We start from the raw sequence: 25,753 nt of genomic DNA, 5'->3' as shown, positions 1-25,753 counted from the left end.
TGACAATGGATACAAAGACACGATTCTTAAGTACATATGTACCTCAAGTGGACCAGTCTCAGACATGAAGTCAGTAATTACTCTTGTTTGGGCTATAATCAATTTTTTAGATCTGCATAATTTTTTAATCTTTATAAATTTTCTAAAAAATTAAAAAAAATTGCAAGCCAATTTTTGTGGGACATTACAAATGCGCAGGTATTACGACGCCACAGGCTACCCAATGTTTTGTTCCGAAAAAAACTCGCTTCAGTTTAATTGTCAATTACAAACTTTAGTGTAACAACATCTTATATACCATGTTGAAACTTTTTTCTTTGAAAAATCAACAAAAAGATGGAACCTCTACAGCTTCTAGTAGTAGTGTACAAAGAAAAGCTTCTGCAGCTCAATTGCGAGTCACGAAAGGTATATAAAATGTGTTTGATAAATCGAGCAACGTATTTCATGGTTCTCTCAAACAAAGATTTTATGATGATTTGTCGACATTTAGGACGTTCATTTTTTTCAAATAATAATTGCTAGAGAAACCATGTTGGGAAATGAATGGTTGTGCTGCAGCCCTCTTTTATTTGGCTTTTTCTCATGTCCTTATAACACAGAACGAAACTTTTAAGTTGTTCTTCGAGATATATTTTCAGTATTGTCTTTTATACTACTGGTAACTCACATTACCTTATTGTTAACTGTCAACCTTTGCTATTTGATTTTATTAATGATATGGTCGTTAGTCATAATTGACCTTCAAGCATATGGTCTGTTGTCCAGATATAGACCTGCCAACCCTAGAGTGGGGAAACGAGTGAGAGTTTATTTTGGGAGCAATGAAAACGCGAGGATTTGATAATTGGGGTAAATTTTCATAGCGTATAAAAACACCACAGCGAAAGATAATATAACTCCATATGGAAACCAAATGTCGTGGAGGTTATTGATAGATAAGAATGCCACAAATATGTTTATACATAGTTGTTTATTAGTAGTAATTATATGATTACTACTTGAAGATTGGGGCAAAAAACAGGTTTGCTTGGGTAAAAAGGGCAATTTCGTGACACGGGCGTGAGATGCGTGAGGCATGGGGCAATTGCGTGAGTCTCGCTCCCAATGCGTGAGATGTCCAGATATCTTGTTCACTTAATTTGACTATATAAGTGTTTATTTGTAGATTATACTCATCTTTTGTTTATGTAGACAGCTGAAACTTTTAGTAAGGTTTTTAAATTAAGACAAGATAAAATGTACATAGGTTTTACTTAGCAATTGATATAATTATGGTTTCCAACGGGAGCTATTTGCTATCACATTCCAACTTAATTATTCTGCTATCAGGTTTTCTGGTTATAAGTAGACCAGTAATTAAAATAAGCAATTTATATAAAATGTTGTGTTGCGATGCCCATTACCATGACCATCAGCTTAGGTACCTTAATACTGAATGTGCAATGGACCCCTATAGTTGCAGATCTATAAAGCTTGACAAAACTATATTTTTATTTAACACATTTGCACTAGGCTATAAAGCTTGTCAGTTTACCAACTTTACCAGTAGATTATGACTAGCTTGCCAGTTTACCAGCTTTAAGCTTGTCACTTTACCAGCTTTATTCGGTTTAGTTGTTTTGGTTAAATATTTCTTATGTTCGAATGCTGTTCCTGTTTTCAAACTATAAAATTAACTCCAAAAAATATTATCTGATTCTGAGTAAATGTTAGTTGCAGTCTTTTAAGTGCTGTACAACAATTAGAACATATTCTGAACATCTCAACAAAATTGAGGACTAAAAGCTTGCAGTAGATTTTATACTATTAGAGCTTATACTCCATGCATTCTGTTTTTTGAGCCAATCTCTATATTAATTGCACTAGAAACAAAAGGTTATTATATCACAATTACTTATATAATTTCTATCAGTATTCTTCAAAGGTTATCTTGTGATATTAACTTGAACCAGTTTAATGTAGCAAGGTCTCTTGAGAGGTGTTCAATTGCTCATTGGAGTTTTCATTGTGTTTAGAACATTCAACATGTAGAGCAAAAACGGGGGCATTACTTGTGTGGCAATACATTAATAACATGGGAGCTAATCTCATACAATGCTTGATAGTAATGGTTTTATCCAGGGTTGGAAAACAAATGATGATTTTTTTCAAAAAATTTGTGTTCTTTTATAATTTAAATCAAGTTTTTTCATTTAAATCGGACTTTTTTGAAAACATCAATTATAAACCTTATTTTCATGGCCGCTAACATACTATTTTATTTTGCTGAAGTGTGCCACATGAAAACATTAGTAACATAACAAAACAACTTGGCATGACTTAATTTATTAAAAGCTGTTTTTATTTTAATTTGACCAAATTGTGCAGTTCATATTCACAGTTGACCCTCTATAAGTCCCATTTTTTGACATGAAAAAAATCAAAAAGTCAAAAATCATCAAACATAATTTTTTTTTGGATGAGTCAACTCTGGTTAAAACCAACTCTGGTTTTATCATTTTTAACATGTATTGTTCGCATCTATGCATATGACAGCTGTCTGTGCATAGGAGAAATTCATGGATCTAATGCCATAATAAACAAGTTTTTTCGCAGTGCCATGTTGCATGCAAAAATCCATTTTAGAGCAACTTCTAAGGCACTTAAATTTTTAGATCATGTTTACTTTGGTATTTTTATATTCTCCACGCACTTTTGAGATCCTCATTCAAATCAAATTGACCAAAAATGAGGTATGGGAGTTCAGGTATGGGTAATCTGGACAGCTGGGTAATGTGGACAGTTAAATTATTAGCTATAGTTTATAACCAATTCCACTTGTTTCATATTATAAAACCTTTCCTTTACCTGTTAGAAGAAGTCCCATGCTAATTTGGAAGTCTCTATCCATCATACATCAATCTGTAAGCATCTTAATATTTATCATACAAATAGTAATTTTTAATTTAATTTAATTTCCTGGGTTACGTAGTGTGAATGTTGTTGAAACTTTTGGGGCAATATGTACACAAACAAAGCATATTGTGCTGTTTATCCCTATTGATTGTCAGAAGGTAACTCCTGACTACGACTGATGTTTATCAAAATTTGTAATAATATATAAGATGGGGTAATGTGGACATGTTCACATTACCCTTATGCCATGTCCAAATTACCCTGTGTTGCAAGGCATATGACATAAACTGTTTAATTTGCTAGTTTCAATGTTATGTCTAAATTGTTACTGCTACTACTAGGCTAACTGGTAATTTACTAATATACGTACATGTAAATTTCTCAGTCCAACAATTATTTGCTAGTAACTACGAATGCAAATGTGAATGTTGTTTTGCACCATCCATTGATTGTGATTAGTAGACGCGAATTTTTTAAAATTTTGTAATTAGAAAATGAATGTTAAAGTATTTGCCTTGATTTAATTAGAACTATTGCATGTGAAGAGTTGGAAGTAGACTTTTACTGACACAGGAGTGGGGAGTTTTTTGAGGCAGACCTACCAGATTGTAAATATGTGAGTCGCAGCCAGCTCGAATTAGTTTTACCTAAGCCGCTGTTACAGGGAAATACAGAAAGAGCCAGAAGTGGACTCATATTTGGTTTTAAGCCATCAGCATTCAATTTAAGATAGAAATAATTTGTTATACCAACAACACTAAAAGACAATCTGAGTTATTACTATGACTTAGCAAAATTATTATGTTATATTGTCAGATTTGAATTATTCCTGGACAGTTTACGTTAAATTAAACATAACCAAATGCATATATTACTTGTAGTTATTTAAATATCTGAGAAATTTTTACTTTTAATGACAAAAAATGACATGTTTACATTACCAGTATACTTGTTCACATTACCCACTGATGGGTGGTAATGTGTACAATCTTGTGGTTTACAATATGGTGGATTCTGGAAAAACTATTGCTTGTATTACAAAGCATGCAATTTAGGAAAGAGAGCCAACAAACTCTGCAAGCTAAAGATATCATTTAGAGTATTCTAAAGTTAAAAGAATAGAAGTAACTGTAACGAAAAGAAAAACTGTCTACATTACCCAATTCCCCCCTACTGATAAATGATCAGATGTTGCAGCGGTAAATGCACAGACTTGTCCACAGCATATTAGTTATTGCCTTGCAGTATCAATTTGCAGCCAAAAGTGACAGTCAAGTTATATTATTAAGTCTTATTAGGCTTTATGATTACTTCAGATGCGTTCTTTTTCCACATTGGCAACTGATTTCCAAATAGCATGCTCCAGAACAAATTACTTAGATGAGGCTTCATTGAATTTCAACAGTCCTTGGCCCCTTTATGCTTGACTATTTATCAGCTATCTACAGCCATGGGGTCATAGTGTCACTACACATTAGTTGGCAGCAAATGTCAAAAATGTGTATCTCCAACTCGAAGTAATTCGGTGTTGCGCGAGATTTCTTCCATTTTCAATCAGATAGTCAGCAGGTGGGTGTTTATAAGGCTGGTTCTCAGAAACCAGATGAAGTTTTGAAAACAAATGTTTTTACTGAAAAGGTGAAAGGCACGGAGTATATGCGTGTGAAGTTTAGATGTAATCAGTAAGAAATGTGGAAACACATAGTTTCCACATTTCTTACTGATTACTGGTTATATACAGTAAGTTTGCAAAAAAGCAATGGGTTTCTATTTGTGGAGAAATTGTGTTATTTAGTGCTAACTTCACAATTAATTAGAATAGTAGATTATTGTTGATTTCATTTTTTGTCTTCGCCGGGTTTTGGAGAACCAGATTGTAATTTTTGGTTACGCAGATTAATAGACAGACACACACAATGTGGGAGTTATTAATATCGATAAATTTACATTTTTTGGTATAAACATTGTTTGCTTGCTATAGCTTATCTGCATTATAATCTTACCTGCATGTTCACTGGTCTAATTCTGTCATATTAAAAGTGGTCATTGCTGAGTGTTTGATTGGAAAATAAGTGGTCGGGTTCCAATTTGGTTCAATTCCTAGAAAGGTTATTGGTGGTGACAAAAGGAGGCAGCCAGCCAGCTTCACATTGCTTTCTATACCAAGCGCAATGTGAATGTTTGGAAGGGACCAGGATCTGGCCATGTCTCTGTTTATTAAGCTTTTCTTGCCACTGGATTCAAACACATCTAGCCAAGGTTATGGAGTCATTTGTGCAACAATACTCTTACAGCAGTGCACAGTCTCTGCTTGCTAGCTACGCAAGTAGATAACATACTTGACCTTCGAGGGGTTGCCAACAACAACATTAGAGAGATGCAGTTGTTTGTGTCAAGTTTTAGTACTACCCAGCCTTCATTTGGTACTTGCTATGATTTAGCATTTGTACTAGGTTAAAACTTCGAGTTGTCATCTCATATTGATGAGGTTATGGAATACTTCCTAGGAAGCTCATGTTAAAGTTCCTCATTCAAAGACAAACAGTTATATACAGTAATTTTTCAAAAAAGCAATGAGTTTCTATTTGTGGAGAAATTGTGTTATTCAGTGCTAACTTTACAATTAATTAGTATAGTAGATTATTTTTACGGATTTCATTTTTTGTCTTCGCTGGGTTTTGGAGAACCAGATTGTAATTTTTGTAATGTTATCTGGAATCTCTATCTAACATTCGTTAGCGAAAGTTCTGAAGTGGAAATTGCGGCTTAGCCATGCTGACTTACCAAACTTGATATAAGTATTTTTATGATCTTACTTCCATTACTTACATAACTTAGATTACCTGCTGTTTTCTATTTGCTACATAGTAGTATTATACATGTAGTTATTAGTTATTACTACCTGGTATCATATTTTTAGTGAAGTGTGTCGACCAAAGTCTAGTAGATTTGACAGATCCTGTGAGATTATGAATGCAGTAACTTGTAACTGTTTTGTTCTCTTTTATCTTGCAGATATAAATGAGCTCAGTCTTCCACCCACGTGTAAAACAGAATTTCCAGATCCAGACGACTTGTTGAATTTTAAATTAATCATATCACCAGATGAGGTAAGAAAACTGATAATACACTTGCCACCTCTCTTCATGCCCATGTATGTAGGCTACTAGTAGTTTGCTATTACATTGTATCTGTAATCTTGCCTTCCCCACTAGAGATGCAATGTACATATCAAAGTGATGCTTTTCTACTGTTCACATTGTATTCATTGTAGCGAAGAACAAGTGCTGTGAAGTCTTCTTTTTTTTCATTTTTAAACTGACTACCATTGACCTTCGTCAACATTGAAGATAATATTGCAATTTTCTTTAATTATTTTATTGAGGTGGAAGTCTGAAAATAATTGGAGAACTACTAGAAGTTGCAAAAAAGGGAGTTTATTGCCAAACCTTCAGTTGAAATTTTGTAAAAATAAAGTTGGCGTTTTTTCATAAAAGTTTTTTGCCTATTGTCAATTATTAAAACGCAAATAAATTGACGAATACATGAGTGGCGCCTATTCAGACGTGAATGTTTATTTGCCAAAGCTATACAACTGTGCATGTGGCTGCCAGTTTTGCTGAGAAACACAGAGAAAAGGCCTTTATTGTTATTAGGATTAGTCCAGCTGCATAAAACTTTCTAAACCTATTTTAACGGTTTTATCCAGTGCTTAGTCTTGAGGTGCTTATATTGTTCCATCTGGTTAATTTCTCTCTACTTTAAATGTTTTAGCTAGAGTTAACAACATTGACTTATAGTTTTTCTGTTTGCACTACCGCCTGCTTGCCATGAACACAGCTTGTTTATATCAGACTTGGGAGTGTTTTAATATGCTGTTACGAATTTTTTTCGCAATGTATAATTTGACTCAATTTTCAGGGTTTCTACAAATACGGGCAATTTCACTTCAGTTTCAAAGTTGGTCATGAGTACCCACATGAAGCCCCAAAAGTCAAGTGTGAAACACTTGTATACCACCCAAATATAGATTTGGAAGGCAACATATGTCTCAATATCCTCAGGTAAAACCATCGTTATGTATTGTTTACGCGGGTTATTTTTTGATGAAGCCTTAGCTATGTTTATTATAGTTCTCAGTCTTTTCTAATTGGAACTGAGTCTAAGAAGTAGCTTGCTAAGTTGTGAGACTGTTAGATCGACTAGCCTAACACTTTGTCTGTTTAGAGTGATACAGACCAACCAAACCAGCTAGTCTAATTTCAAAATTACTGACCATAGTTGGTGTTGATGCTGGAATATTTAGAAATATACAAAAGTGTTTTCTTGAACATATCTATAAACATAAATATAGACATAGCTATAAACATATATATATATATATTCCCCTATTCCACACTCTAGTTAGTTATAACACTCCGCACTTTTTAGAGCGTAGAGTGCTGTTAGCAGTAGGCCTGACCACTTATCTATTATATATATATATATATATATATATACACACACATATATATATAGACATATATATATAGACATATATATATAGACATATATATATATATATAGACATATATATATAGACATATATATATAGACATATTTATATTATTGGTGAAATCTTGTTGCAGAGTTTATATTTGAAGGCAGTGCTGAGTTCCCTAGCATTGTCTGTTGTGCAGAATTGTCATACACTGTTTGGATTGTTAGTGGTATTCTGTCCCGCATTTATTCTAGGAATTTGCCCATTGTTTAGATATCTGATAAGATGATGTACATATAGTGTTAAGCGGGGATAAGCGTGTAGGATAAGCCAAAGTCATGAGGCTTGTAACATACCACAATAGCTAGTAATTATCTACTAGACATGTGAGATAATGATAATGTACAGCTGCAGGCTGCTGGTCATCTTTAGATATGTAGCTATAGCTGGCTTCTGTCTGAGGATGTCACCACAGCGGTGAAGGTGGTGTGGAGTTATTCGGCAGCGGATAGCACCTCTCAAGATGCTGCTGCCGCTCTGACCTCGGATGTCTCTATTTATTATGACCAAACACACGGTGCTTGTTTAACTTTGCTCTAGTCCAACCTACTAGTTTAGATGTTTCGTTTCCTCTGCAAATCTTATTCATGTCTAAATTGTGTTTATATAGAGAGGATTGGAAGCCGGTGCTCACTATTAATTCTATAATATATGGTCTACAGTATCTCTTCTTGGTAAGTGTTGGTGCTCATTACATCTTCCTTTCTATCCATTCTTACAATAGCTCTATTGGTGACTCATTGTTTGGTGAAAGTTGGCGAGATTAGTCATACTCGATCAACTAAAGCAACTATTTTACTAAATTTGTTTGCACAAAAATACACTGATAATGACATCAGATTGTATATGCTAGCAATGGGTTTCTTTTGCTTCGTCTAATGTTAATATTAATAACTTACTGGTCAGCATTACAACTAGCACTGGTTGATATACTTGTTGCTGTCAAGTATGCAGCTTGGTTAGCACTGGTTGATATACTTGTTGCTGTCAAGTATGCAGCTTGGTTAGCACTGGTTGATATACTTGTTGCTGTCAAGTATGCAGCTTGGTTAGCACTGGTTGATATACTTGTTGCTGTCAAGTATGCAGCTTGGTTAGCACTGGTTGATATACTTGTTGCTGTCAAGTATGCAGCTTGGTTAGCACTGGTTGATATACTTGTTGCTGTCAAGTATGCAGCTTGGTTAGCACTGGTTGATATACTTGTTGCTGTCAAGTATGCAGCTTGGTTAGCACTGGTTGATATACTTGTTGCTGTCAAGTATGCAGCTTGGTTAGCACTGGTTGATATACTTGTTGCTGTCAAGTATGCAGCTTGGTTAGCACTGGTTGATATACTTGTTGCTGTCAAGTATGCAGCTTGGTTAGCACTGGTTGATATACTTGTTGCTGTCAAGTATGCAGCTTGGTTAGCACTGGTTGATATACTTGTTGCTGTCAAGTATGCAGCTTGCTTTGCACTGGTTGATATACCTACTTGTTGCTGTCAAGTATGCAGCTTGGTTAGCACTGGTCAACTCATCCAGTCAGAAATCTTGCAGTAAAGGGTGCAATAATTGTAGTTTTTTTCGTCATTATTAAAACTTTTGTATACAATTTTACCACATTATTATTTATTGTTCAGTGTAAAATGATACAAACGTATTTCCTTTGTGGTATAACTTTGTGAATTTATTTGTCATGTTAACTGGATTTCTAATATTTATATTCTAAGTGTTGTTTACTTTCATCAAATCAGCGTACAGCAGCTTTCTAAGCAGCTTCCTGGCTGCGCGCACTTATTGCATGTGTACCTAAAATTGCCAATTTTACATTGTTAAGTTCAAATACATGTTTAAAAAGTTTTGCATCAAGCTAACATAAACACGCATGCTGCAGTATTGGAATAGCTGTAATTAGGTTTTTAAGGCTTCTGGGAATCATGCACAATAGTTTGTCTGTTCGATTGCCTGTATTAGTTACTGACAGAGTTTAAATAAGCAATTGCTTTTAGATAGTCCAAGAAATACATAGAATATGTTGATGCAGATTGACTCAAACCAAAAGCTCTATGGGCGAACTAATTTTGGATGCCATTTATTGTCGTTCATCTCTCGAGACAAAGGTTAACTTTTAGGAGAATAACTAAACTATTTACTGTCAACGCTGTTGCTGAGTGATCATACGCCGCATAAAACTATTCTGCTGCTGCAGGAACCCAACCCTGATGATCCTCTTAACAAAGAGGCTGCGTCAGTCCTGTCATCCAATAGACAAGTATTTGCTCAGAATGTACACAAGTCACTGAGAGGAGGCTATGTTGGCAGCACATACTTTCCTCGCTGTATGAAGTGATTCCTCCATGTGGCAGACATTACTAGACATCCTTTACTCATCAGTCAGATTAATTCCTGCTCTTCAAGAGATGTTGGTGGCATACTGTTGTCCCGCTCTGGCCTCTCTAGTGTCTCCAAGTGCAGGCTCATTCACACGTTTGCTATTGTATCGACGCAAATGCCTGATATAATTTAGCCTAACATTTGTATTAAAAATTACTTGGAAATGTCAGTGTTGTTAGTAATAATGCTTATATGCTAACTTAGTATCACGCAATTATTTATTTTGTTATGGCAATAAAGTCTTCAATTTTAGCTGTAAAACTTGGTATATGATTATTATTATTATGTTGTCTCTTTCCGGCAAAGGGATGGTAGAGCCGGTGGCTCAAGACTAAAGCTGCTTTTAGGACGCAATCCGTAAGAGTTCATGTGACTAGAATGTTTTGTTTGTAACACAAATTTGTTGATATAGTATTTAAGTAGTTGCATTGGTTATTCAGAAGGTAAATTTATATCTCCGCAAACATTTCCTTATTTATGGCAAGGCTAAGCCTTGTTGCCCACGCTTGCTGGTAAGATGAGCTGTACTTCTTAACTAGTAGGGAAAAAGGATGACAAATATTAGCGGTTTTCTAGGCAATATATGGTCAGACGATGTCTTGAGGATTATCTGCAGGATGCACTCATGCATAAGGAGTGGCAGACACCTGCGTAATGACTTCAGCGTCTTGAGGCGTTAGTTGGCGACAAGTAAGAGTCAATAGTGGTGGGTACTGCAGACCATATTTTTGGCTATGCTAGGAAGAATTTGCAAGTTAGTCTTAGCTGTTGCAGCAGCTACATGCTGTTACAGGATTGTCTGCTATCGTATTCAAATTTCTACACCTTACCAAGTGGAGGTAACGGACACAGAGTTAGTCCGAAATATGGAGGTGACACTTAAAAATAGACACCAGGATGTGACTAACTGGTGCAATCACACTGGAGCAGCCAAATTTATAGACTATGAAAGCGCAAGAAAAAACCTTGTTGGTTACGATTGGATGTATACTCCGTTGTACGATCTGTTCTACTGCAGTGCGCCCAAGGTAGCGAGCACTACGATGAAAAAGAGTTTAATGGAAGCACTAGGAATAACGGTGGTAGCTGATACAACTGAAATACATCAACAGGCATTGTATGTATTGAGTCTGAGTGACTGGAATGGTAGATCATCGATGGCGAATATTCCATTAGCAAGGTCTCGTAGGAATCCTTTTGCAACAGAGCAGCCAGCTCAGCATAGCCTTATCATTGTGCGGAATCCCTACAGTCGACTCATTTCTGCGTATCAGGACAAAATAGTCAACAATGCTAAAGATCTTACGCATCTTCGCCGATTCTGCAATGACTATATTTCCTGGGATCAGATACAGAAACATCTGCGAGTACAGAAGAAAAATAAGAAAGTACCGTTGGTGACATTCTCAGAATATATAGACTGTGTGTTGAGCAACCATTTATTAAAAACTCCGTTCTACAATGACCATATAGTTCCTATGAGCAAGCTCTGTTCCGTATGCCTCATTCGGTATGATATCATAGGTAAGATAAAAATAACATAAATATGTAGCCATAAAGCTCCATGTTTCAACAAGATTGTTGTTTTTCAACCCTTTAGCAAACCCAACAACCTGATAGAAACAGAGCCAGCTTAATCAACGCCAATTCTCGTAAAAAGCATGCTGAAGGTTAGTCAAAACAATGCTGAATTTAAGACACGCTACCATATTTATTACACATATACTTCGAACTGATACTTCGAACTGATACTACAAACTGATACTTGTATGAAATAAATGAAAACATGCCAGTGCTCAAAGATGTTCGAACAGGTGACATGACGATTATAATCTGTAAGGATTGATGTGATATATTAACAAGACTGAGCTCTAGAAAGGTTCTGTTAATAAGGAAGTTCATGGGAATAATGCTCCATGGCTAATAACACTTTGGCTAGATGCGATGATTAGACAACTTTATAAAAACATTAGCTACTTCGGTTATCAGTATCATGAAGAAATCATGATGACAGGAACATCTTTTGATGCGATAATTGAATAATGACAAAACATGCAACGGAAGTTCGACTGTTTCAAACCAAGGGAGATGAAAGTAGCATGACTTTCACTGCTGCATACTATATGCATAACGACAGTAAGCCGAGGCTAAGTTTGTGAAAAAAGTCTGATAAACTTACACAATAAAAAGGTTAAAATACTATGCTATGACCCAAGGATTATAATATTTTATTCAGTATCATGAAGTTAATATACACTGTATATTAAAGCCTACAGTAAAATATATTTAAAGAGTGGTACAAATGATATTATACTTAACACTCAACTTACATCATTGACTATATTGGTTACTTTTGTATTGAAAGGTTTTGATCTGCAAATATTGTTGTCAGTCAAAGAGAAACATTCTCTTTCAAACCCGAGAGTTGAATCTACTTTACTGGAGTACAAATTGAAAGCTGAACTACCTCTACATTTGCTAAAAGAAACTTTTGACTGATTTTAGTGAAGATGGAGAGCTTCCTGCCAGAAATGGAGTACATGTTAACCCTTCTGGAAGGAGACACAAAGGAGCTCCGACAGATGTTGGTGAAGAAAGAAAGAAAACTAAACCCAACCAATCCTCAGATGTCGTTATACCGTCAACTCAATCAGCGTCAACTCAGCCAACTTCAGCTTATGTACCATGATGACTTTGAACTCTTCGGCTACAGTACAGACATCCCATGGAACGATTAGAGACTGTTCAGAATATACTTTAAGTCCTGATATATAATTAAGAAAGAAGAAAAACCTCATATAGAATCTATTAAAGTTGACGTCAAATTAGCCAAGAGGAGTGTAGAATTTTTTTAATTAAGCTGAGCAATAATCTAGCGCTTAAGTTGTCCAGAAAAAGTTGTGTAATATAACGTAAAAAACCAGTTTATATATGGCTATGTTAAAATTTCACAAAAGTTTTTTTAATATTGGAAGTGTTTAACAGACTATAAACTTTAAGAATGAACTATTTATGTGAAGAATGAACTTGGCCATGTTCAAAATAGAGCTTTGCCTTTTATAACTTAACTTTTGTTCGACGCGGCACTGTTAATACTGGGCTCCTCAGTTTTGGCACCAGTTTAGTTCCTTCACAAAGTTTTTTGACCTGTGATTGTTCACACCATTGGCATGAAACACTGTTCCTTTGGTAATCTATAGTCACCCAGTAGCAAAACCTTTAGTAGATTGCATAGCAATTTGTTTACCATTGTTTGTATGAATAACTTTTTATTACCTAATCATCAACAAAATGATGTTTTCCGTTACATGACAAAAAAGAAGTGAAAAGACAGAAATCAGGAATTACTGAGTGAGTTGATCAGATATGTTTCAAAAACTGGTAACCTAATCATACTGCTATTCATTTAGTATACTGTTTATACTCTTACTGATTTGGTATAAAACCATTTTGAAGCAACTGCAACCAACATCAGCTAATTATGGTGCTCGCACGCACCTTGACTACAAATAATTATCAATAAGCTAACTGGCAGCCCGTAAAAGCAAAATTAACAGTTACTGGATATATAGATGAAGCCACTTTCAGTTTCTCATCTCATCGATCTCATATTTTTAGTATAACAACAATCTTCTTCCATATATAAATATCAGTGTTTGTCCTTTGTTGATCTGCCGTTCGTGTTTCCAGTCATGACGATAAGGTGTTGGCAACAAAAAATCCACTTTGCACTGGATTTGAACTTGAAACCTCCAAGTCTGCTAGCAGACATTCTATTCACTAAACTACCCAGGCTATTTGCAATATAATTAATTAATTATGCAAATAGCCATTACATTGGTTAAAATACGTTTAATGACTTTGTGTAACGCTCAATGTCACATGAGCTGACTTCACAGCTCACAACTCTTATTGCAGTAAGTTTAGCGACATCATAGCTGAAGTTACTCAAATTAGCCAATTTGCCATTGACTAATTAGTCAACTTAGCCAATGGAAACTACATTACCTGCCACTGTTTAATAGCTGTTTTTTTTATTAGCATTCACCTAGCTAGTATCTTAAGCTATAAACCTCAGTGTTTGTCTGGTTGTCATCCGTCTGCTCAGTTATAGTGATAACGTTTAGGAACGAAAAATCCACTTTGCAGAAGATTTGAACTCAGAACCTTCAGGTCGGCTGACAGTCGAGCCAACCCATTTGACTCGTCCAACTGGCTCTAACGATTAATAATAGTGCCCATATTCATCCAATCGGTTAAAATAGGCGCTCTTGAGAAAATGTTATTGGATATTGGTTTGATCATTATGCATAACATAACGTTTATTAAGCTGGCTTCTGAAGCGGCTCTTGCTGTAGTAAAGATTTTGCTAGCCAAAGTTACTAGCCTACCAGGTAAGTTACTCCAATTCATTGGTATTATGTTTATGAATTATATTATTACCTGCACAACCCCGGGAATTCAGTAGTTGTTGTATATGAACTGGTGTTAACCTCAATTTTGTTCTTTGGTTTCTATATACCTCATCCTTATTCAAAATATGCTTTTATTGCTTCGTAGCTAACAGAGTTGTACGAAAGTTAACAATAAAGTTAAGACCTTAAGACAGTCGATATCGAAACAAAAAAAAGAATGAAAAAAGTATATACTATAGTATTTATTATGAAATACAGGTTGCCTTTTTATTGGACTCTGAACTTTCTAAACTGTAGGATTTGTACTGACCATCATAGGTCACCATTTGCATGCCCACTGTCTCCATAGGCAACGGCTCAGTACGTGAGGAGTTTTGCCGAGCAATTGAGAACGTGATGTAACAACGGGTGACTTGGTAAGACTGATTAGTGCCTGGTCTTTAGCAACACTTCCTGGGCAACTATCACAAAGCTCTGAAGAAGCTCTCAGACATTTACATTTATCACTTTTAGAGGTAATTTATTGCCTAGATGTGGTTATTGTGGGCCAGTATGTTAGAAAATCAATGACAAATTTTGCAAGGAGACACCTGGTTGTTGTTGGTGATCAAACCCCAGAACATACAAAAATTATAAGTGTATGCATAGAGCAAAGGGTCGGAGGAAGCATAGAATTAAAACTTGCAGTCAGAGAGAACGCAATGACCAGGTGTGAGGGCAGAGAGAGTTGGGGAGAGGTTTCACAGAGAAAGAAAGCGTTTCACAAACAGCCTTTACGCACCCACTACTATGATGCCATGAGAAGGGGTGTAACGAGATATTCAAAGGTGGCAGTACTAGAATTATTAAGATGAAAAGGGGTGTAGTCTCATATGCAGAGATGGCTGGAGCAACCTAGCATTGTCACATACGCTTGCAAAAGAGCCCTATTTACAATGGGAGTTCTCTTTTTATGAGAAATTTCAACGACCGGAAACATGAAGGCCGGTATTTAGATGTGACTGTAACAGCAGTATAAAATTTTATTGATAATAACAGAAAGTTAGTAATTGTGCTATCTTACACTTTTCCACGCCCACCCCAATAGGTCATGACCATCACAAGCATAATTCTGCATTTCTGGACGTTGTACACTTCCACTATCAAAATGCACACTGACGAGCAATACAAATAATATATAATCTATGACACTCTCCCAAACCAACAGCATTACGCTATAACCAATGAACGGCATATCACATAGTCAGCCTCTAGCAGTAAATCTTTCTCTGCTCAGGGTACAGGAAATGATAAGTTGTCTGGAGAGTGGTACATGCGGGCACCGAAATAGTCAACTGTGTAGTCTCCCCCATCAGCAGGTTTCACAACCTACAGAACAGAACAGTGATCTGTGGACTAGTCCAAGATGTGCTACTAGTTAAAACTTAGCTCCTAAGAGAGACAAGATGAAACTGTGTTAACTCAGACCAGCAACTGACCTGCGTAGCAATAAGTATAATGTCTACCAGTTGGCCCACCAGCATGAACCCGAATGTACTCAGCTTTAGCAAACCTACAACAACCAGCATGTCAATGAAGTGACGCAAAAGTCTGTCGATGTAGCCATTAAAGAATGTAAGGCAGCAAATACAAACACATTTCTGATATTGACTTTTAGAAGACAACTTTGTTCTAACAAAGTGCACTCACCCTATGAGATAAGTGTATAACTACAAAACCTATATACATGTATATACGTGTGCACCAATGAATGCGCAATTTTTCGCTTGCAATGCGTTCACAGGACCTAGTTTACAATAGCTTTTAGTGATACAGCATTGAACATGTATTGACCCGATAAAGGAGCTCATTTGATTTGGGTCTCCTGTGTCTGCTGTCAATCACGGTAAATCCAGTTAGTTGTTTATTGTAAGATTTGTAAACATGTCAAGTCCGCAAAGCTGAACTGATCAGGTTTGTACTATTTTTAAACAACACATCATTGTATATCCTGTGAAAAAACAGTTGAATCTTCAATTAGAATAAAGCATCAAAACAGCGTGATTTTTTCAATTATCTTTTTATACACGCTTACATGAACTGATCAACTACAGCACAGGCAGCGTTGAAATTGTGTGATCAGCATCTCTTGAATACATCGTTGAGGGAATCGTCAGTAAGTACATAGAAACGAATCAAAATTTAGTTTCAGTTCAGACTCACAAATATTATTTTACAGCTCTCATAACATACCCCCTTCCATATTCTTGATTGGTAGTTGAGGAGCAAAACATTGTAAGTTATTGTAATAACTAGTAAATTGGCGTCTAGCGCGCTGTGAGAGATCATCAGATGCGCTGATAAAACACAAAGAATAAAGTAAGGTGGTTGATTGATGCAGGTGTTAGGGTGTCAGTCCACCTGCTGAATGCCAAAGGTTTGAATCCTGTCCAGACGAACGGACAAACAGACAAATGAACAGACAGACGAACAGTATGATCCAGGTCTTATTAAGGCTGGTTCACACTATATCACACCGTATCTCGGTGTTGATGCCACAATACTTCGGTGATTGTCGAAGATAACAATGTTCACACAATCACAAACCCATCCGCGTTTACATCAGCAAATACTCCATGATGTAGTATTCTCATTTTTTTTTTAATTTTCTCAAAGAAATCTCTGTTTTCGCACGATTGAATCAAACAATAGTCCCACAGCAACTATCAAAAACGGACAAAAAAAGTCATGCTATCCACGACCACGAATTACTATCACCAAAATGGTTCACACTGTACAGGCTGTCGTCGATGCTCGGCGAAACCTCTGGAATGTTTGACAGCAGCAACTTTCCCAACGTAACGGCAGATAGTCGACGATGAACGTCAAAAGGACAACTCCAACATTTGGCGATATAGCGTGAACCAGTCTTTAAGGTAAAGATTATTATTAGCTATTCTCTTTAATTGTGAATTAAAATTTCTGTATAGCAAGAGTCGAAGTAGCCAAAGGGCTTGTTGATTGTGTCTCTATGGTAACATGAAAAGCCACCAATGTTGATAGGGTCATATGGAGAGGAAGCATGAAAAGTTGATATAAAGAGAAATCTCACCAATAGCAGGATAGCCAAGGTAAAAGCGATCCACTCCAAACATGCCGAGGAATATTGACAACAATAGAGCTGTCTCTAAAGATTTCTCACTCCTACAGAAGAAAACAAACACAGAATGAAAATCCTACTTCGACCACAACAACATGTACCACGGGCTCACGAAATACCATTTAATATTTTTTTGCCATTTTTCAGTGTTAATCACATTTTTTATCCTTGATGATTTTAGCTCAACAATCAAAGCGTAACTTATGTATTATAAATAAAGTCATTCTTTGATGATCATATCGTACAACATACCTTAAATAATGAACTTGACAACCAGCCAGGACATGATAAGCTATGCGACTTAATGTGTTGTGGGGCACGTTATATATGCCGTGGGCTACTCACTAATAGCTTTTATGCTTATATATTTACTCTAGGCAAGACCAGCACTGCTATGGACTGTTATGGACCACAATGTTTCACGTTTACTTTTTAAATACAGTCAAACCTCTACCTCTTAACACACAAATGTTCTGACATGAGATGTGAAAATCAAGCAAATATTCAACTGTACACCCTATGGTGATGTTCGAAAGTTCTCAATGCAGCGTTCATTTATAATTGAAGGAGATGACTCAAGGCTAAAACAAGAACACAAAAAAATTACAAAATTAACAGTAAATGGATAAGCTACGTGAATTTATTCAAAGTTTAGTTAGTATAATTTAGAGTGAGTTTCACTACATACACTTATTTCATTTAGAGTGAGTTCCACTACATATACTTGTTTCATTTAGAGTGAGTTCCATTACATACACTTATTTCATTTAGAGTGAGTTCCATTACATATACTTGTTTCATTTAGAGTGAGTTCCACTACATACACTTATTTCATTTAGAGTGAGTTCCTCTACTTACACTTATTTCATTTAGAGTGAGTTCCTCTACTTATACTTATTTCATTTAGAGTGAGTTCCACTACATACACTTATTTCATTTAGAGTGAGTTTCACTACATATACTTGTTTCATTTAGAGTGAGTTCCACTACATACACCTATTTCATTTAGAGTGAGTTCCACTACATATACTTGTTTCATTTAGAGTGAGTTCCACTACATATACTTGTTTCATTTAGAGTGAGTTCCACTACATATACTTGTTTCATTTAGAGTGAGTTCCACTACATATACTTGTTTCATTTAGAGTGAGTTTTACTACATATACTTGTTTCATTTAGAGTGAGTTCCACTACATACATTTATTTTATTTAGAGTGAGTTCCACTACATATACTTGTTTCATTTAGAGTGAGTTCTACTACATATACTTGTTTCATTTAGAGTGAGTTCCACTACATACATTTATTTCATTTAGAGTGAGTTCCACTACATATACTTGTTTCATTCAGAGTGAGTTTCACTACATATGCTTGTTTCATTTAGAGTGAGTTCCACTACATATACTTGTTTCATTTAGAGTGAGTTCCACTACATACATTTATTTCATTTAGAGTGAGTTCCACTACATATACTTGTTTCATTTAGAGTGAGTTCTACTACATATACTTGTTTCATTTAGAGTGAGTTCCACTACATACATTTATTTCATTTAGAGTGAGTTCCACCACATATACTTGTTTCATTCAGAGTGAGTTTCACTACATATGCTTGTTTCATTTAGAGTGAGTTCCACTACATATACTTGTTTCATTTAGAGTGAGTTCCACTACATACATTTATTTCATTTAGAGTGAGTTCCACTACATATACTTGTTTCATTTAGAGTGAGTTCCACTACATATACTTGTTTCATTTAGAGTGAGTTCCACTACATATACTTGTTTCATTTAGAGTGAGTTTTACTACATATACTTGTTTCATTTAGAGTGAGTTCCACTACATATACTTGTTTCATTTAGAGTGAGTTTTACTACATATACTTATTTCATTTAGAGTGAGTTCCACTACATACACTTATTTCATTTAGAGTGAGTTCCACTACATATACTTGTTTCATTTAGAGTGAGTTCCACTACATACACCTATTTCATTTAGAGTGAGTTCCACTACATATACTTGTTTCATTTAGAGTGAGTTCCACTACATATACTTGTTTCATTTAGAGTGAGTTCCACTACATATACTTGTTTCATTTCGAGTGAGTTCCACTACATATACTTGTTTCATTTAGAGTGAGTTTTACTACATATACTTGTTTCATTTAGAGTGAGTTCCACTACATACATTTATTTCATTTAGAGTGAGTTCCACTACATATACTTGTTTCATTTAGAGTGAGTTCTACTACATATACTTGTTTCATTTAGAGTGAGTTCCACTACATACATTTATTTCATTTAGAGTGAGTTCCACTACATATACTTGTTTCATTTAGAGTGAGTTCCACCACATATACTTGTTTCATTCAGAGTGAGTTTCACTACATATACTTGTTTCATTTAGAGTGAGTTCCACTACATATACTTGTTTCATTTAGAGTGAGTTCCACTACATACATTTATTTCATTTAGAGTGAGTTCCACTACATACACTTATTTTATTTAGAGTGAGTTCCATTACACATCTCTCTCACCACCTCTAAAGATGCACCACCCATCGCCTTCTTCACCGCACTTACACCTCTGCTCACTTGTAGTAAAATAACAATAGAATCTTCTTTTTATTGATTTCATGAATATAGTTATTACATTTGGTTTATATAACGTATTTGTTTTATTGCCATATCTAACTATATGCAGAATTTATTGAAAAGTTATCATAAATTGTTGATCTGTAGAAATTAAATTATAATTATAATGTAATTATAATTATATTATAATGAAAAGAACAGTCTTATTAACAATTTTAACCAATGAAACAGGTCCAAAAAATTTTCTTCTTGATAACTTAAAAAATCAGTGAAAAGTAGAAAATTATTATTACTCTAAACTCTATATAAAGAATATACATGTATATGGTGTTTCTCTCTGTTTGCAGAATCATAGTAAAAACAAATGTCACTTCTTTGTGAAAAATAAAGTCAATCATACTCGTCAAAAAGTGATAGAGACAACAGTTCCTATTTAAATTATTAATAATAATTATTATTAATAACTATTATTATTAATAACTACCGTATTATAAGTATTTATACATACTAGAAAATCTTAAAGCAATGAAGTGTAGTTCCTTAATTAATAATATGACTCAAAATAGCATAGCAAAATGTCTTTTAAACATTCGAAAGCTAACCTCTGATTGGAATCATAGTTGATGGCAGTCGATTAGCTTCCCATCACACTAATGTAATACAACCCCAGTATGACTATCTATCCTATCTATGAGTAACCAATGATATACAGCCCCCCATGTGTGGGGGTTGTATATCATTGGAGTAACTGATTGCATTAACTCACTTAACACTATCTATTCAGTGCCTTTGCAAGGCATGTAGGTATTGAATTGCTTTAAATAATAAGCATATATTAGAGTAATAAACTATAATCATCAATTCTTTAATATGAGCAATAATTACTATCTTAACTGTGGAAATTCATGATCATTCTCATGGCTGATGTTATCGTTCTGTCAATTACTACGATTGACTAGCACAAAAAAGGGGCGTGGCCTAAACGCTCCTTGTTGGCACCGGAAACGCTCGTGTTGTTGAATGCACAGTTATCACTCTAGGGGGAGATTACTCTATGGTATGTACACCTTCGAGGTAAGGTTAAAAAATTAAATGAATTCTTACGGTAAGTTATAAGATATCACTGCTAAAAGTGAGAGCATTACAATGACGATAAAACAGACGCGTAAGAACAATAGACATGGTTTTATCGAATGCGTGAAGTATATTTGTGAAAATTCTTCGACGAATGAGGTTGCATGAAAGTGTAAACAGAAGCCATCTCATTCATCTACATCCCAATTGAGCCGTTTTAGAAAAAATATTCTAATCTACGGCGGTTTTGTGATGGCTGCGATTAACTGTTTGTTTTTGAGCCTTTAAGAGCTTGTAATCACAATCCCACATATTTTGCACCTACAACACAGCATAGTAAGACATGGTGAATCTTTTGATATCAAATAACTGTAATGTGAATTTTGTTGCAAGCCAACCTTTAAAGAAGCTGAACTGGATGCAGCAATCTCTCTTCATCAATGCATATGAAATATCCTGTAGATACATACTAATGAACAGACATACAGAGCCAACAAAATCCTTAGGCAATCTATTGAAGCTCGAGTGGATCTCAGTCTAGGATACGATTCTAACAAGTGGAAGCATTACACTAACACTGAACTTACTTTTTATTACAAGTAACTGTGTAGTTGAAACCAACTGTCTCTCCATCAAATACCTTATCATTGCAGCTTATGCCAGGAGCAGGGTAACACAAAATACCTACAAAGAGATGTCAGGTTGGAGAGATTCAGTTTTGCATTATTCTTACATGACCACTACTTGAATTACCATGAGAGACTCGCATTTCACTTCAGCTCAACACACTCCTATCATACGGAAATATTACTATTTTTATATTGTTTTAGCGCTATTCATCAAAGTTGTCCAAGCAACATATTGCAAAAAAGAATAGAAATATAAGACATACGCCAAGCATACTCTTCTGGTCGGTTTTTATCCAGCACCTCACAACTTTCTACAAAATTTCCAACAGTGTTAGTAGTTCTTTCATCTTCACATCGGTATCTGTCATAAAATTTAGTGAAGGAATAGCGCTTAGCCATGTATTCGCTAACTACTTACGCTCTTCCGTTACGTCAGCATTGGATTTGCTGATTTGTTGAGGTGATGTATTTATAGATGGGGGTTTGACCTTATAAATAAAATGTAAGTTAATATAAATGACAAAATAATACTATAGTGACATCATTAAGGATACTGTCCCAGCCGCAGATCTTGACAATCTCTACAAAATCCAGGTATAAAAATGGCTGCAGTGCAGATAAGGAGCTGCCAGGCTTTGGTCATTGCCTACAATACATATAACATGCCAGCATTGATGAATACAAACCTATACCCAAATGTACAGGTATGACTGGTGACATTTATTTAAAAGTTGATATTTATTAACCACAAATTTTCTGATAAATTTACAAAAGAAATTTAAAGAAACAAAAAAATTAACACGTGTCTTTCCATGTAATGACACTGTATGCGCATATTTCAATACAAATTTTTCCACCTAATCCACTTTTTCAAAACTATCGCAGACATTCGGGAAACACTTTTCAGTTTATTGGTTAAACTCATCAGGGTTTGATGGTATTACGCTTCCAAGTTGCACTACAAGTATAGATATTCCTACATTCGGTTGAGCAGAGCTTCCATTGTTAATAAGGAACTTACAGAAAACAAGTTCAACGTATTGTCTAATTGTATTTTTAGCTTTTTAAACAATCGATATACATGTACGGATATAAATCTCAATGTTTGTCTGTCTGTCTGTCCACCAGTCTGTCCAGCTATAGCGATAATTTTTTAAGAATGAAAAAATCTGCTGCGAACTGGATCTGAACTTACAACCTCCAGTTCTACGGTCAGTCATTTATCCAATACACTACACTGTCCAATTGGCAATACCATGGAATAAATTGGGCGCATACTTATACATGCCAATCTTTCATGGCTTCACTGCATCTGCACACTGCAGCTAAAGATGTGCAAAGCCATACCAGAAAAACAATGCACTTGCATACGTGAAGTAAAATTGGTTAAAATCACCTGGCCAACAAGACTATAGCAATCAATTTAAAGCTGTTGTAGGCACAGCAGCCGGTACAGTATGACTTACACAGACATGAGCACAATAATGAACTAAACACCTTCATTTAAAAGTTAAAATAGTGAATGTTGTACATGCCGATAAAAAATAAATTTTCTATGCAAACACTTTATTATCCGTGCACCGCTGGGCGTTCGGCAAATCTTTACTATAATTATAAGAATCGTGGTTATCTGCCTATTTGTCCGTCTGTCCAAAGCCAGTGTAAGAGGTTATAATAAAATATTGTTCTCAACAAGACTCAAACTCATGACATTCAGGTTGGTAGATTGACATTCTAGCACCTGCACCAATCAACCCCCTCTTGAGATTTCTGAATAAATGTGCAGATACTTGAGCTCTGGCTTTATTGGCATGCCTGACGATCTCTCACGGCACACTAATCTGTCAGGGTACTAATGCCTTTTAATATAAAAAAATGCTCGTGTTATGTAATTCCCATTGTATGGCACACTTGGAGAAAACCAACATCTCGAACCAATTTGTTTGAAACATGCATATAAACAACAATATTAGGGTACAGCTAGCTATATAAAGGTTGTGTTACCATCTGTCTACATTCAAATGCAAAGCTAACCTTGGTTTATAATTAGATCTTTAACAAGTGAATGAAGCTTGGTATTAAAAACTAAAATAAGTGCTTTATTATTTTCATATTGTGGTATTTATAACTTTTACAAAATTTCAAAGAAATGAATGAGCTGAAACCACTAGTTAACATGATAGTTGCTTTTCAATGGTGTTTAGACAAAGGTGTTTAAAACTCAACTTTATCAGAAAGCTATTCGTCAAAAGCGAACTCATAGAGAGGTGTAGTTGAGAAAAACCACTGACGCCAATAAACCTTAAACTCGTTTAAATCAAAAACTAAGTATAAAAATTTTGCCATCAACAATTGGAATGGCTAAAAATGGCCATCACCATTTGCTGCAATGTAAGCTTACTCATTAAAAATTTATGAATAATTCTCAATTAAGCTTTGACACACTTTTTAAATTCAGAAATCTAATTTTAACAAACAGGTAGGCTAATATGTTGCTTCTAGCATGATACCGCTTTCCCCTAACATATTATCACATATGTACGATCTCCAAATAGAGAACAGTGATGAAAAAATTGGTAAGGCATCTATTTTATTCTCATACAATAAAGACTCATCAATTTAAATATCATTGGAACATGGCTCATGAGTTGGTGATTTTTGTGGAATGGCCAACCTCTACAACAGCCACTATCACACAGCAGAGCTCAGTGCTCATTCGCAATGCTGCTAAATTACTACTTTTCTGAGATAATTAGGCCTACCGGTTAATTTAAAAAAACAGAGTCATTTTGCAACGGTGCTTTACAAAAGATGTAAGACATAGCCTAACCTATTTAAATTGAACAATTAGCTTTACATAGAGCTTTACATAGAGCTTTACAATACTCTTTAATAATTACTACACTTAACAAATATAAATTTTGCCAAAACCGTTTTTTAATGTTGATCAAATTTTTAAACAAAGCTCAATAGTTCAAAAATATTGTCCTTGCTCTGATTAATCTATTTTACTTTTAATTTATTTTATATACAATATGCAATTGTTTTGTAGAGTACAATTGTTTTCGAGTTGTTTTTGAAGAGTCCCAGTACTTTACCTGCCTCACTGCCATACCTGCCAACTCTCACGCATTGGGCGTGAGACTCACGCAATCACCCCAAAGAAAAAATGAAAATGCATGAGAAATGCGTGAGATTTTTGCCCCAATTTCCACAACTTTATATATACTATCATTGATACATCAACTGCCCCAAAACCAAATCTCACGCATTGCCCCACTCTTGGGTTGGCAGGTCTGCTCACTGCTCTTTCAAAACTCAACATTAACTGCCCTAAAGATTTCAGCTATAGCGTTCAAACCATAAACTATGATCACAAAGCCAGGAACAGATTTAAATTACCTAGAGCCATAAACCACAACAAACTCAACAGTAACAAGTTACTAAATTCATTTAATAGCCTCTGCACTAAGAACTCTTTCTCTGCAATCTTTTAAAACAAAACTCATCCTACTGCTTACAGAATTGCAGAGATTTCGCCAGAGTCTCAAGGCTATTATTAGTCAGTTATTATTAGACAGTCTCAGATATAATTAGTCAAAACGTAGTCAGACTATCGTTTGACTAACAATAACATTCACCATATAGCCTACATAGCCTGTTTTAACATTTTCATAACTAAAAAATCGGTTGTAATAAATATGCATGACTATTTTCACAGAGCTTATACTAGACCACTTTTTGTTTAAACGATACTCGTATCAATCCTCAAGCTTGCTTTTTACATATTTCATGCTTTCAGTTCCAACATTATTATATTAGTTCGACCACTCATTAATTTTTTTAAATTCTGTACACTGCTATTTAATTTACTCTCTGTAGTACTTTGTAGAAAACATATTGTAAAACATGACTATTGCTTACCGCAATAAAGATCATTCATGTATAAGAGGGTTAGCTCTAACCTCTCGGGGTTTTTGAGTTTAGTATTGACCGCTTTGTCTTTTACGGCATTGTTTCGCTTCTTTATATATAAACACATGTACAATTTACGTAAAAATAAAATTAATTTATAATAATTTAAAAAAAT

The 25,753-nt window shown here is 35.1% G+C and overlaps 3 protein-coding genes across 3 annotated transcripts; 2 read left to right on the top strand and 1 right to left on the bottom strand.

The window, feature by feature from the left end:
- The first annotated feature begins 227 nt into the window (after positions 1-227).
- On the top strand, positions 228-10,068 carry LOC137400531 (NEDD8-conjugating enzyme Ubc12-like). The gene is made up of 5 exons (XM_068086860.1): positions 228-408; positions 5,914-6,008; positions 6,820-6,962; positions 8,049-8,112; positions 9,632-10,068. The coding sequence occupies exons 1-5, from the start codon at positions 300-302 to the stop codon at positions 9,770-9,772; spliced, it is 552 nt and encodes a 183-aa protein (XP_067942961.1). The 5' UTR covers positions 228-299; the 3' UTR covers positions 9,773-10,068.
- Positions 10,069-10,506: 438 nt separating this feature from the next.
- LOC137407310 (carbohydrate sulfotransferase 11-like) lies at positions 10,507-13,118 on the top strand. The gene is made up of 2 exons (XM_068093926.1): positions 10,507-11,340; positions 12,322-13,118. Exons 1-2 carry the CDS (start codon positions 10,551-10,553, stop codon positions 12,552-12,554), a joined length of 1,023 nt encoding a protein of 340 aa, XP_067950027.1. The 5' UTR covers positions 10,507-10,550; the 3' UTR covers positions 12,555-13,118.
- Positions 13,119-15,235: 2,117 nt separating this feature from the next.
- Positions 15,236-25,649, bottom strand: LOC137407051 (TM2 domain-containing protein 1-like). The gene is made up of 7 exons (XM_068093660.1): positions 25,588-25,649; positions 22,218-22,309; positions 21,927-22,024; positions 21,622-21,718; positions 17,323-17,414; positions 15,710-15,783; positions 15,236-15,599 (listed from the first exon to the last, which is right to left on the bottom strand). Exons 1-7 carry the CDS (start codon positions 25,600-25,602, stop codon positions 15,504-15,506), a joined length of 564 nt encoding a protein of 187 aa, XP_067949761.1. The 5' UTR covers positions 25,603-25,649; the 3' UTR covers positions 15,236-15,503.
- Positions 25,650-25,753: the final 104 nt, after the last annotated feature.

This window comes from Watersipora subatra, chromosome 1 (assembly GCF_963576615.1).
Source record: "Watersipora subatra chromosome 1, tzWatSuba1.1, whole genome shotgun sequence".
NCBI lineage: Eukaryota > Metazoa > Bryozoa > Gymnolaemata > Cheilostomatida > Watersiporidae > Watersipora > Watersipora subatra.
This window is presented reverse-complemented; position numbering and strand designations above follow the sequence as displayed.

What these genes read in the sequence shown, in the direction of transcription:
- LOC137400531 (XM_068086860.1), top strand. Translation starts at nt 300, where the DNA reads ATGTTGAAACTTTTTTCTTTGAAAAATCAACAAAAAGATGGAACCTCT. An exon ending in ATATGTCTCAATATCCTCAG is followed by an intron (nt 6,963 to 8,048) that starts GTAAAACCATCG and finishes GTGTTTATATAG; the next exon opens with AGAGGATTGGAAGCCGGTGC. An exon ending in GTCTACAGTATCTCTTCTTG is followed by an intron (nt 8,113 to 9,631) that starts GTAAGTGTTGGT and finishes CTGCTGCTGCAG; the next exon opens with GAACCCAACCCTGATGATCC.
- LOC137407310 (XM_068093926.1), top strand. Translation starts at nt 10,551, where the DNA reads ATGCTAGGAAGAATTTGCAAGTTAGTCTTAGCTGTTGCAGCAGCTACA. An exon ending in CATTCGGTATGATATCATAG is followed by an intron (nt 11,341 to 12,321) that starts GTAAGATAAAAA and finishes GACTGATTTTAG; the next exon opens with TGAAGATGGAGAGCTTCCTG.
- LOC137407051 (XM_068093660.1), bottom strand. An exon ending in ACCAGAAGAGTATGCTTGGC is followed by an intron (nt 21,719 to 21,926) that starts GTATGTCTTATA and finishes ATCTCTTTGTAG; the next exon opens with GTATTTTGTGTTACCCTGCT. An exon ending in ACAGTTACTTGTAATAAAAA is followed by an intron (nt 17,415 to 21,621) that starts GTAAGTTCAGTG and finishes TTTCTTCTGTAG; the next exon opens with GAGTGAGAAATCTTTAGAGA.